General features: G+C 48.6%; 1 protein-coding gene across 1 annotated transcript; it reads left to right on the top strand.

The window, feature by feature from the left end:
- Positions 1-11,814: 11,814 nt before the first annotated feature.
- LOC149445422 (uncharacterized) lies at positions 11,815-13,502 on the top strand. Its single transcript, XM_089653844.1, has one exon. The coding sequence runs from the start codon at positions 11,924-11,926 to the stop codon at positions 13,292-13,294; it is 1,371 nt and encodes a 456-aa protein (XP_089509970.1). The 5' UTR covers positions 11,815-11,923; the 3' UTR covers positions 13,295-13,502.
- The last annotated feature ends 473 nt before the right edge of the window (positions 13,503-13,975 follow it).

A 13,975-nucleotide genomic window follows, 5' to 3' on the forward strand; every position in this document is an offset into this window, starting at 1 on the left:
CGAGAATCACTATTGCTGAATATTAGAAGAGATCAATTATTCCGCTTCAATATGTTCACAACAAATGAGATTGGATCCTGATTAACGACAGACTCACCTGTGTTTTACATCATAATACCAACATGTGTGATAAAACGTGGGATCCGTGGACTCCATACATCTCCGTGCCCTAGTACTTCCTGATTTGGCTCTCTTCTCCTCTCCTCTCTTCTCCTCTCCTCTCCCCTCCCCTCCCCTCCCCTCTCCTCTCCTCCTCCTCCCCTCTCCTCTCCTCCTCCTCCTCCCCTCTCCTCTCCTCTCCTCTCCTCTCTTCTCCTCTCCTCTCCCCTCCCCTCCCCTCCCCTCTCCTCTCCTCCTCCTCCCCTCTCCTCTCCTCCTCCTCCTCCCCTCTCCTCTCCTCTCCTCTCCTCCTCTCTCTTCTCTTCTCCTCTCCTCCTCTCCCCTCCCCTCTCCTCCTCTCCTCCTCTCCTCCTCTCCCCTCCCCTCTCCTCCCCCCTTCCTCTCTCCTCATCCCCTCCCCTCTCCTCTCATTACTGTTACCCTCCTTTCTTCCTTTCTGCTGTCTTTTATTTTCCCATGTTCTGGTGCTAGTGTAGTTCCATGTTGTATGTGTTGTGCACTATGTGTGGTGTGTATGATGAATGCTCTGTGTGATCCATATGTCTCCTATTATTGCTTCCCCTGTACAAGGTGGACTTAATGCTGGGAATGTTCTATGTGACGTCTCCAGTCATTATTGCACACATTTCCTGCTTCCCTGCGGGATGTCTGTTGTTTATTCATCCGCCTGTTTGTTGGGGATATTTCATACCTTATTTTATAACATGACACTTGTCTATTACATTTTCTGTAACTTGAAAAAACTTCAATAAAAATATTGGAAAATAAATAGTTGGTTGCATAAGAGCTAGATTTATTTTTTCTCAGATTTTTTTTTTAGTTATTTTTGATCTTTCATGGAAACCACAGGAATGGATATTTTATTGTTTCTTGGGGCTGCAGTTCCTCTGAGATCCACAAGGTGGTGATCTCACTTCTATCCAGAAAGGAAGTTATTGTAGAACACAGACAGGAAGTGATGTCAGGCAGAGACAGGAAGTGATGTGAGGCAGAGACAGGAAGTCATCTGGAATAAAGACAAGAAGTTCCATACCATATGAAGTGGTGAGGAGACGGTGGAAGTGGCAGCAGAGGAGGTAATAAGCTGTTATGTTCTATTTACACCCAGTAACCCCCCGTCAGGTCCGTCCTCTTCCTCCATAGTCACGCCCATCCTCTTCCTCCATAGTCACGTCCGACCTCTTCCTCCATAGTCACGTCCGACCTCTTCCTCCATAGTCACGTCCGTCCTCTTCCTCCATAGTCACGTCCGTCCTCTTCCTCCATAGTCACGTCCGTCCTCTTCCTCCATAGTCACGTCCATCCTCTTCCTCCATAGTCATGTCCGTCCTCTTCCTCCATAGTCATGTCCGTCCTCTTCCTCCATAGTCACTGTGACGTCTTTTATCTCCAGCAGATGATGATACACACATATAGAGTGTGGGAACCCAGATGAACCCCTTCAGGGGCACAACATTCCCCCACTTCCGGGGCCGGAACATTCTCCTCATTGTGGAGATAAATTCTAGTAATATGGTCCTCTAAACAAACAGCACTGACAATAAATAGACAAGACAAGGACCATCCTGACCATACATGGCCTACAAAGGGCAATGATGACACTACACAGGCAGCCAATGGGCAATCATTATTATTATACAGGATTTATATATCGGCAACAGTTTGCTCAGCGCTGTACAAAATGAAGGCAGACATTACAGTTACAATACAATTTGGTACAAGAGGAAGCAGAGGGCCCTGATCCTGAGAGCTTACAATCAAGGAGGAAGGGTTGAGTGATACAAAAGGTAATAGCTGTGGGGGGAGGGGCTGATGGAGGAAATAAATGGCAGTGTCAGGGAATGGGAAGATCGCCGCAGCGATCGAATCTGCACATGCGTAGAATCCTGACAAAACGTACAGGCAGGCAGGCACTAGGACCCAGGCGTGCCTGTCACAAATGACGGGCTAGGCAAGCATTAGGACCCAGGAGCACCTGTCAGGAGTCGGGTGGACTATTTAAACCCGGCTCTTGCAATGCTCAAGTGCCGTATGGTCTTATCTGTGTTCCTGAGTTCCTGTGAGTAGATTGTTTGTTGCCGGACCTGCCTGACCCTGATTTGCTGTCCGTCTCCTGCTCTGATCCCTGGCTTTGTCTGACCATTCTCCTGCTTAACCCTGTACGTTCTGACCTCCTGCTAACAAACCCGGCTTGTGACCTGTTTATCCCTCTGCCTGCTGATTTTGTACTACGCCGCCACCACTGTTACCGACCCGGCTTGCCTGACGCTGCTCCTGTTACCTCCTCACATCAGACTCTCACCTGCTATACACCTCCAACGGTGCTTCTACCACAGCTGGGTGAACCCAGGGGCCGCGACCTGGTCTCGGCCTGCTCCAAGTCCATCCCCACCATCAGGGGCCCTGGTGAACAAGCAGGTCGGAGCTTAGATTCCGCGCCTTGGGGGAATCCAGTCTGTGGAGTGCTAGAGGCTACCGCAGTGGGGTCCCTGACAGAACCATACGGCCATGTCAGAGTCTGGAGGAGGACCTTCACCCTGGGAAGAGATGTGCCAACATCTGGCGGCACTCACACAGGCAGTGAAGACCCTGGAAGAAGGATACAAGCACCTGGAGGGACAGGTCCAGAGCCTGGCCGCACCAACACCCACAACTCCAGGCCCAGTGGGTGCGCCTCCGACCATGGGTGCAGCGGGGTCTGCAGTTGGAGCAGCATTTACCATCCCCCCGCCAGAGCCAAGAGTGCCGACCCCTGAGCGGTTCAGTGGGGACCGAGGGAAGTTCAGGGCCTTCCAAAATTCCTGCCAGCTGTACTTTGACCTGCAACCCCGGACCTTCTCTTCTGAATCGGTGAAGGTAGGATTTGTCATATCCTTGCTGCAGGGGGAGCCCCAGGGATGGGCTCATCGCCTGATGGAGGCCCACCACCCACATTTAAATACTGTCACCACATTCTTTAAGGCGATGGCACAACTGTACGATGACCCGCATCGAGCCGCCTCGGCCGAAGCAGCTCTCTATTCATTACAACAGGGACGCCGGGCAGCAGAGGACTATGCCGCTGAGTTCAGGCAATGGAGTGGAGACACACAGTGGAATGATGCAGCTTTACGCCACCAGTTCCGGTTGGGACTGTCAGAACCATTGAAGGACGAGTTAGCGAGAACAGAAATTCCAGACTCCTTGGAAGGTTTAATCGATCGGGCCATACAGATCGATCGCCGGCTGCGGGAAAGGAGACAGGAGAGGTCCAGCCAGGGGCAGAGAACTTCATGGATGATGCCTAGAGTACCAGTCATGCCAAGGGTCAGTGTCGGCAGTCGGAGCTCCGAACCGTCCGAGGGGGCCGAGCCTATGCAACTCGGCCTGATGCGGCCTACTCTTTCTACTGAGGAACGACAGAGGCGTCGAGCCAATAACCTGTGTCTTTACTGCGGAGCAGCGGGTCATATGGTGCGTTCCTGTCCGAAGAAAGACTGTAAGTTCTCTTCTATTCCTTGTAATATATCTACTGTATGTGAAGGCAACCCCACTCACTTGGCTGTACCTGTGTCTTTTCAGCTTCCCGGAGGAAGCACACAGGTGATGGCTATCATTGATTCTGGGGCCTGTAGTTGCTTTGTCGATCTCGGTTTCGCTACCCAGCACCAAATACCGTTGCTCGCCAAAAAACACAGGGTGAATATTTTTCTGGCGGATGGGTCTCGGATAAAATCGGGGACGGTAGACCGGGAAACCCCTCCTATACATACCACAGTGGCGGGTTATCACCAGGAGTTTCTCCGCTTGGACGCCATCGCGTCCCCCCTATTTCCAGTTATTCTGGGGCTCCCTTGGCTACGAGCTCACGACCCCCAAATTGACTGGAAGACCGGGTCAATCCAGTTCCACTCACGATACTGTCAGGAACATTGTCTACCTAGGGCATCACTAGATACCCCGGCCTTATTAACTGTAAGCTCCGAGGCCAAGTTAACTCAGATGGTACCTGCAGCTTACCACAAATTCCTAGACGTGTTTAGTCCACGGGGGGCAGAGGTTCTTCCCCCACATCGGGCCTATGATTGCCCCATCGATCTGCTCCCGGGCTCCGAGATTCCTTTTGGCCGCATTTTTCCCTTATCTGAGCGGGAACTAGGGGCTTTAAGAGAATATATTGATGAGAGCCTCCGGAAGGGATTTATCCGCCCTTCCACATCCCCGGCCGGGGCAGGGATTTTCTTTGTTGAAAAGAAGGACGGATCCCTAAGACCGTGTGTTGATTACAGAGACCTCAATAAGATTACTGTCAAAAACCGCTACCCCCTTCCTTTGGTCCCAGAATTATTTCAGAGATTAAGGACGGCATCCATCTTCTCCAAGTTGGACCTCAAGGGTGCCTATAACTTGGTTCGGATACGTGAGGGAGACGAGTGGAAAACAGCGTTTCGCACTCGGTTCGGACATTTTGAATGTCTTGTCATGCCTTTTGGGCTATGTAATGCACCGGCCACCTTCCAGCACTTTGTCAATGACATTTTCAGGGACTTTCTGGATATCTTTGTCATTGTCTATTTGGACGATATCCTGATATTTTCCTCTTTCCTGGAAGCACATCGGGGACATGTTAAGAGTGTGCTGGAACGTCTCCGTCAGCATGGCCTTTATGCGAAAGCCGAGAAATGCTGCTTTGAACAGGAAAGCATTTCATTTCTTGGTTTAATAATCTCCACTACGGGGATCGCTATGGACCCACAAAAAATCTCAGCTATCCTGGAATGGCCTGCCCCCACGGATAAGAAGGGAGTTCAGAGATTTATTGGATTCGCCAATTTTTATAGAAAGTTCATAAAGAACTTCTCAGGCCTGGTAGCGCCCATTACCCAGCTCACCAAGGTAGGAGTTTGTTTCCAATGGACTCCAGCTGCAAAGGTAGCTTTTGACGCATTGAAAAAACTATTTACAACGGCTCCCATTCTGAGCCACCCTGACGCATCCCTACCCTACATACTAGAGGTAGACGCATCAGAAGTGGCTGTTGGAGCAGTATTGTCACAGAGGGTAGGGGCCAAGGAGCTAATGCATCCAGTGGCTTTTTTCTCCAGGAAGCTATCCCCTTCTGAAAGGAACTACGATATTGGGGATAGGGAGTTACTAGCCATTAAGACAGCTCTGGAGGAATGGCGTTATCTGCTAGAGGGGGCCCTACACCCCATTCTGGTCTATACTGACCACAAAAACCTGGAGTATTTAAAAACAGCCAAACGCCTCCGTCCACGCCAGGCCAGATGGGCACTGTTTTTCGCGAGATTTAGTCTTCACATAACGTATCGTCCTGGGTCAAAGAACACTAAGCCTGATGCCCTTTCTCGGATGTTCGAGGATCCTAGGGAGACGCCCCAGCCAGACACCATACTGCCGGCAGGTAGCTTTCTATTGCTACAGTCAGAACTGCTGTCTAAATTGCAGGCGGCCTCCAACCGGGTTCCTGACCTGCCCGGGGTCTCCCTGCTGAACAAGGAGGGTCTCTTTTGGAGAGGGGAACAGGTCGTGGTACCCAAGGAGGTCCAATCCCTGGTGTTGGGGTTTTGTCATGACCATCCCCTAGCAGGACACTTCGGGATACATAAGACGTTAGAGCTGACACGACGCACATTTTGGTGGCCAAACATGGCCAAGGACTGTGAAGCATATGTGAAATCTTGCCCCGTCTGTAACCGAAACAAACCCACCAGAGACAAGGCCTGGGGCCTATTGAAACCACTGCCAATATCTGACCGACCCTGGAGTATGATCTCATTAGATTTTATTGTTGACTTGCCACCCTCACGAGATCACACTGTGATCTTTGTGGTTGTGGACCGCCTGTCTAAAATGGCCCATTTTCTGCCACTAGCCAAGACACCATCAGCTTCCGAAACAGCCCAAGTATTTATCAAAGAGATTGTGAGGCTGCACGGAGTGCCAAAAGAGATTGTCTCGGACCGTGGAGTACAGTTTACTTCCAGATTCTGGAAAGCATTATATGAGGGGCTGGCGATTAAGTTATCTTTCTCGTCAGCATATCACCCCCAGACAAACGGGCAGACAGAACGAACTAATCAAACGCTTGAGCAATACCTGAGATGCTATACATCTTTCCTGCAGGATGACTGGCTGACACTTCTACCAATGGCAGAATTTGCATATAACAATGCGAATCATTCTGCCACCAACCAATCCCTGTTTTTCGCTAATTATGGGTTTCACCCTACCTTCCTCCCAGACCTGGTTCCTGAGAACTCAGTCCCAGTGGCCCAGGACACCTTAGAATTCTTCACTGCCAATAACAAGCTACTACAAGAGACAATGGCTAAGGCCCAAGAGGACAGTAAAAGGTTCTGTGACAGGAGGAGAAAGGGAGAATTGGCTATACATCCTGGGGATCGGGTTTGGTTATCAACGGTCAACCTGAAACTGACTTGCCCGTCCAGAAAATTGGCACCCAAGTTTGTGGGGCCCTTCCAGGTAGAACGTAAGGTTAACGAAGTAGCGTTTAAATTGACTCTCCCTGAATCCCTCAAGATACACCCAGTCTTCCATGTATCGTTGTTGAAGCCTGTGGTTGCAGACCCCTTTTTAGACCGCAGGTCTAGACCTCCAGAAGCCATAGACATCAATGGGGAGGAGGAATTTGAGGTGGAAGCAATTTTGGATTGTAGGAGGAGGGGTGGTCAGGTACAATATTTAATTAAGTGGAAAGGCTATGGGCCGGAGGAAAACTCGTGGGAACCTGCCCAGAACGTCCATGCCCCCAGATTGATGCGGGAATTCCTACGTAACCAGCCTCAAAGGAGGAATCGGGTGGGCATCCGGAGGCTGCCCGTAAGGGGGGGGCAATGTCAGGGAATGGGAAGATCGCCGCAGCGATCGAATCTGCACATGCGTAGAATCCTGACAAAACGTACAGGCAGGCAGGCACTAGGACCCAGGCGTGCCTGTCACAAATGACGGGCTAGGCAAGCATTAGGACCCAGGAGTCGGGTGGACTATTTAAACCCGGCTCTTGCAATGCTCAAGTGCCGTATGGTCTTATCTGTGTTCCTGAGTTCCTGTGAGTAGATTGTTTGTTGCCGAACCTGCCTGACCCTGATTTGCTGTCCGTCTCCTGCTCTGATCCCTGGCTTTGTCTGACCATTCTCCTGCTTAACCCTGTACGTTCTGACCTCCTGCTAACAAACCCGGCTTGTGACCTGTTTATCCCTCTGCCTGCTGATTTTGTACTACGCCGCCACCACTGTTACCGACCCGGCTTGCCTGACGCTGCTCCTGTTACCTCCTCACATCAGACTCTCACCTGCTATACACCTCCAACGGTGCTTCTACCACAGCTGGGTGAACCCAGGGGCCGCGACCTGGTCTCGGCCTGCTCCAAGTCCATCCCCACCATCAGGGGCCCTGGTGAACAAGCAGGTCGGAGCTTAGATTCCGCGCCTTGGGGGAATCCAGTCTGTGGAGTGCTAGAGGCTACCGCAGTGGGGTCCCTGACAGGCAGTTTACTAAGTAGAAGCAGGATAGGTTTCTTTAAAGAGGTTTTCAGGGATCGTCTAAAGGTGGATAGATTGGGAGACAGCCGGACAGATTGTGGTAGGGAGTTGCATAGGATTGGAGAAGCTCAGGAGAAGTCCTGGAGGCGAGCATGGGAGGAGGTGACACAGGAACTAGAGAGTAGAAGGTCTTGGGAGGATCGAAGAAAGCGGTTTGGTTGATATTTTGAGACCAGGTTGGTGATGCAGCGGAGGGCAGAGTTGTGGATGGATTTGTAACTTGTTAGTATTTTGGGTATAATTTGTTGGGTGAGTGGAAGGATTGGCAGAGAGGGGTAGCAGACAGTGAATAGTTGGTACACTACACAGGCAGCCAATGGGCAATCATTGCAATATGCAGCTAACCCAATGATGGAGTGCCGGGGTCAGGAGTATGGAGCATAGAGCCCCTTACATTGCTGCTCAGGAGGAAGAAAACATTCCCCAGCCGGCCATGAAGAATATGTTCCATCATTGGTGTCAGAGGGAGGGAAATACTGAGGGGTCTGAGGGAAGTAGAGGAGCTGAGGGGTCTCTCAGGGGGTACTGAGGATGGGAAACATTGGGGCCCCTGAGGGAGTAGTGGAGTTCAAAGGCTTTTAGGGGGTAGAGTAGCTGAAGGAATCTGGGTCTTTGATAGGGTTGGCGGGGAGCAGGGCTCTGAGGAAAGAAAAGTTTGTCAGGCTCAGGGGGACACTGAGGCAGGGAGGGGGGCTCTTGGTCTCTGATTGTCCTCTTACCTGCATTTACTTTCCAGACCTCCTTACAGAACTCCTACCAGGAAAGGAAGACAACCTTCACCTTCTTACCATCTCACTGGTCATATATTATTTTCCAGTATACCAAGTGGAATGAAGAAGGACAATCCTTCACCCCTTGGTGGGCACTTGTTCTTAGAGGTCTGTTGGTGCATTATCGACTAAAAGGTAGTCAGGGGTCAGTGCTGAACATCTTCAGGAGAAACTCCAATACCTCCCATGACACAGGTTCTGGCAGTGCCCGGTGCTGGAATTCAGAGCCCCAGGAACCCACCACCACTCTGTACAATGTCCTGGATATTACAGTATACTTGGGAACCAAACCCCTCCCCCCCTGCTGTCCTCCTTCTACCCACACTGGGCTGTCATTGGAGGGAAGAGACAGAATTATCCTGATTAGCCAGGAAAAGTCATCAAGTTCCCCTTCCTGGACCTCATGATGAGCCGACATTGACCTCACAGCACTGCCTCAGAGCAAACAAGTCATAGGAAGGATCGTATTTATCATTCCTTGTCTGCAGATCTAAAACTCATCAAAACCAGTTCAGAGACCAAATAAACCCAACAGAGAAAAGGGGATTTCTGATCTGGCAGGACAAGAGGGTCCCGGGACCTCAAATATGCATCAAACACTAAACAGTCCAAACTAAATGTCTTCCCATGGGGGGAGTAGTTCTTCACTGTCCAGCAACCCTCCTATTCCCCCCTCACATCCACATCCTATTATTGTGTGACCAATACCATCCAAATCATTCTTACTTTCATTTCCCAAAGTTATCCGTCTACAAGGAGACCTGTATAGATCACATGATGGCACCAATGAGGATGGAGGAGGACCGGAGTCACATGACTGAGAAGATACTAAACCTCACCCTGGAGATCATCTACCTGCTGACCGGAGAGGTGAGGAGGATTCTGGGTGGTCACATGACATCACTCTCATCTCTATTAATAAAACACAGACCTGACTGGAGAGGTGAGGAGGATTCTGGGAAGTCACATGACATCACTCTTATCTCTATTAATAAAACACAGACCTGACCGGAGAGGTGAGGAGGATTCTGGGAGGTCACATGACATCACTCTTATCTCTATTAATAATACACAGACCTGACCGGAGAGGTGAGGAGGATTCTGGGAGTCTAACATTATATTCCTATTGGTTCCTCAATACAGAGATTTCCTCTTCTGAAGTCAGGTGATCATATGACCATCACAGTGCCTCCATGTGACTCCCTAAACCCTGAGAGACACAACATGCAGAAGATTCTAGAAGTCACCAAGAAGATGATGGAGCTGCTGACAGGAGAGGTGAGCGGTGCCGGGAATTCTGGGACATTCTCCAGTAACAGACAAGGGATGTGTCTGGATGGTGACTGTATCATTGTGTGTGTCAGGTTCCTATAAGGTGTCAGGGTGTCACTGTCTATTTCTCCATGGAGGAGTGGGAGTATTTAGAAGGACACAAGGATCTCTACAAGGACGTCATGATGGACAATCAGCCGCCCCTCACATCACCGGGTAAGAGGAGACTTTATTGTAAAGGAGAGAGCAGTACGGAGGATCCACCTAGATCCCCCATCATCTGATAAACACATAGAAACAATGGATTCAGTCAGTGTGTGTGTTTCCTACAGATGGATCCAGTCATGGGAACCCACCAGAGAGATGTCCCCGTCCTCTGTATTCCCGGGATTCCACACAGGAAGGTCACACCATCCCTCACCATCATCAGGTAGATGATGACAATTATTGGTAGTTGTGATTTATACACAGCATGTTTTTTACAATGAATGTTTTATTATATCTTTCAGAGTGGAATCCTCGGGGATGAGAATATTGATGTTAAAGAAGAGTATAAAGAGGAGGATGAGGAGTATGGAGTGATGGAGGAGTTTTCAGAAGGACACAAGGATATGATGGAGCCACCTAATACCAGGAACCCACCAGAGAGATGTCCCCGTCCTCTGTATTCCCGGGATTCCACACAGGAAGGTCACACCATCCCTCACCATTACAAGGTTGGTGGGACTGACCATTTAGAACATGAACTTGTAAAGATGATGTGTGGATTGTTTTATGTGACCTTACATTTTACAGATGATATTTTCTCTCATTTCCTTGATTTAGAGTGGAGATCCAATCGATATAGAATTTGAGGTGAAAGCAGAAGAAGAAGAGGCGTATGTGAGGGATGATCAGCAGTCTATGGAGGAGGATGGAATAACGGGGACATTTATAGAGGAGGACACTCCTACAGAGATCAGCACAGGTGGGTCATGAACACTAAATCCATTCCTCCACCCATACTGCTCACTGATTGGTCCAGAGTAGGGCGGGGACTGGGTGATATCAGCCTGTAATCCCCTGGTCACTTTCCTGAGCTGTGTTCCCCGTCCTGTATTCCTGGATTTCTCTCGGATAATCTTCCTTCTCTGTGCTGCAGACACAATTTATGTATCTAGACTGGATTTATGGAGGTTCTGGGGTTCAGCTGGCAGAAAAATGTTCATTTTCACCATAAGTGTTACTAGACCTAGGCACCTGGGGTGTGTGCTTTGAGTCTTCTTCCCTATTTCTGGGTCTAGTAAGATCTCTGACAGAACAATTCTCCCAGGGTTCCTTGCTCTGTTATCTGCTGGCTGTGCCGGGTGGAGGGATATGTCTGTATAGTCTCAGACCCAAGTCACTGAGTGCAGTCTCAGGAGATGGGAGGCAGCGGTGTGGGATCTCTGCAACTTGTCTACAGTAAACATTTAATCTTCCACTGATTACTGAATACCAATATTATGAGTCCTGACCCTTATACTATATAATTTATATTGTACATTACATACTCCTGACCCCTGCACTATATACTCTATGTTGTACATTACATACTCCTGACCCCTGCACTATATACTTTATGTTGTACATTACATACTCCTGACCCCTGCACTATATACTCTGTTGTACATTACATACTCCTGACCCCTGCACTATATACTCTATGTTGTACATTACATACTCCTGACCCCTGCACTATATACTCTATGTTGTACATTACATCCTCCTGAGCCCTGCACTATATACTCTATGTTGTACATTACATACTCCTGACCCCTGCACTATATACTCTATGTTGTACATTACATACACCTGACCCCTGCACTATATACTCTATGTTGTACATTACATACTCCTGACCCCTGCACTATATACTCTGTTATACATTACATACTCCTGACCCCTGCACTATATACTCTATGTTGTACATGACATACTCCTGACCCCTGCACTATATACTCTATGTTGTACATTACATACTCCTGACCCCTGCACTATATACTCTATGTTGTACATGACATACTCCTGACCCCTGCACTATATACTCTGTTGTACATTACATACTCCTGACCCCTGCACTATATACTCTATGTTGTACATTACATACTCCTGACCCCTGAACTTTATTCTCTATGTTGTATATTACATACTACTGATCCCTGCACTATATACTCTATGCTCCTGTCTAGTAATCCTCTTTGTCTTTGTATTTTAGTCCATGGCCGGGAGATGAGGAAAACCTCCGAGGATTGTCTCACTTTGTCTCCAAACTGGAAAGTAGAAGATGAGGACATCACACAGTATAGTCCAGGAGAAAATCCGGCTCCCTCCAATGTCCATCCGGCACCACCCAGTGTAGATGGACCATCGGATTCCTCGTATCCTGAGGAACCTCAGACTGTGCGGGACCGGGCCGGCCTTCCAAAAGGGAGGAGCTTCTCCTGTACGGAGTGTGGGAAAGGTTTCCATTTTAAATCCCATCTAAATATTCATAAAAGATCTCACACGGGAGAGAAGCCGTATTCCTGTCCTGAGTGCCGGAAATGTTTTGCACTAAAATCAGATCTTGTCAGACATGAAAGGTCTCATACAGGGGAGAAGTCGTATTCCTGTTCAGAGTGTGGAAAATGTTTTTTATTGAAATGTCATCTTTACCAACATCAGACATCTCACACGGGAGAGAAGCCATATTCCTGTCCTGTTTGTGGGAAATGTTTTTCAGTGAAGTACCATCTTTACAGACATCAAAGATCTCACACAGGGGAGAAGCCATATTCCTGTCCTGAGTGTGGAAAATGTTTTTCAGTGAAGTATCATCTTTACAGACATCAAAGATCTCACACGGGGGAGAAGCCATATTCCTGTCCTGTTTGTGGGAAATGTTTTTCAGTGAAGTCCCACCTTTACACACATCAAAGATCTCACACAGGGGAGAAGCCGTATTCCTGTCCTGAGTGTGGGAAATGTTTTTCAGATAATTCCAATCTTTACAGACATCAGAGATCTCACACGGGGGAGAAGCCATATTCCTGTCCTGAGTGTGGAAAATGTTTTTCAGTGAAGTCCCATCTTTCCAAACATCAGAGATCTCACACGGGGGTGAAGCCGTATTCCTGTCCTGAGTGCGGGAAATGTTTTTCAAGTAACTCTAATCTTTACACACATCAGAGATCTCACACAGGGGAGAAGCCATATTCCTGTCCTGAGTGTGGGAAATGTTTTGCACATATGTCCATTCTTCACAAACATCAGAGATCTCACACGGGGGATAAGCTATATTCTTGTACTGAGTGCGGGAAATGTTTTTTAGAGAAGTGTTATCTTTCCAGACATCAGAGATCTCATACAGGGGAGAAGCCATATTCCTGTTCTGAGTGCAGGAAAGGTTTTTTGCAGAAATCAGATCTTTCCAGACATCAGAGATCTCACACGGGGGAGAAGCCGTATTCCTGTCCTGAGTGTGGGAAATGTTTTTCACAGAAGTCCGATCTTTCCAGACATCAGAGATCTCACACGGGGGAGAAGCCGTATTCTTGTCCTGAGTGAGGGAAATGTTCCTTACTGAAGTCCTGTCTTCCTGTACATCTGGGATTATAATGAGGTAGACAGATCAGACTGGGGTCAGTACTTATTGGGGGGTGGAATGGGGAAAGATGGGGGAGGAGGGCTATGGCAGATTGTAAGAAGGTTTCCATGTTACAAACAACCAATGGAATTGGTACCATTTGTATGAAAATAAAAAATACACAAATTCCGTATGGACAAGGTGTCAGTGAATGGACAAGGTGTCGGTGAATGAACAAGGTGTCGGTGAATGAACAAGGTGTCAGTGAATGGACAAGGTGTCAGTGAGTGAAAGTGTTTGTTCCCCAATGCCAGAAGTGTGCCCAGCACAATAGGTGAGTTGGAAGGTTTGGTGCATGAAGAGAACTAGGATTGAATTGGTATTGCTGAATCTTGGCTTCATTCCTCACATGACTGGGCCATTCATATTCCTGGCTAGGTTCTCTTTCGGAGAGACGGGGGAAATAGGAAAGATGGTGGTGTCTGTCTCTATGTGAGAAGTGATCTCAGAGCGAGTGTGAAAGAGGACCTAGTTGATGGAGAGTGTGATGAGGCTGAAGTATTATGGGTGGAACTGCACATGGGGGGCGGTACTACAAAGGTCATCATTGGCGTTTGTTATAGGCCTCCCAGTGTTAATGAGAAGGTAGAGACTCAGCTTCT

The sequence above is a fragment of the Staurois parvus genome, unplaced genomic scaffold (assembly GCF_062004578.1).
Source record: "Staurois parvus isolate SC_StPar_1 unplaced genomic scaffold, SC_StPar_1.0 ptg000721l, whole genome shotgun sequence".
In the NCBI taxonomy this organism is placed as follows: Eukaryota; Metazoa; Chordata; class Amphibia; order Anura; family Ranidae; genus Staurois; species Staurois parvus.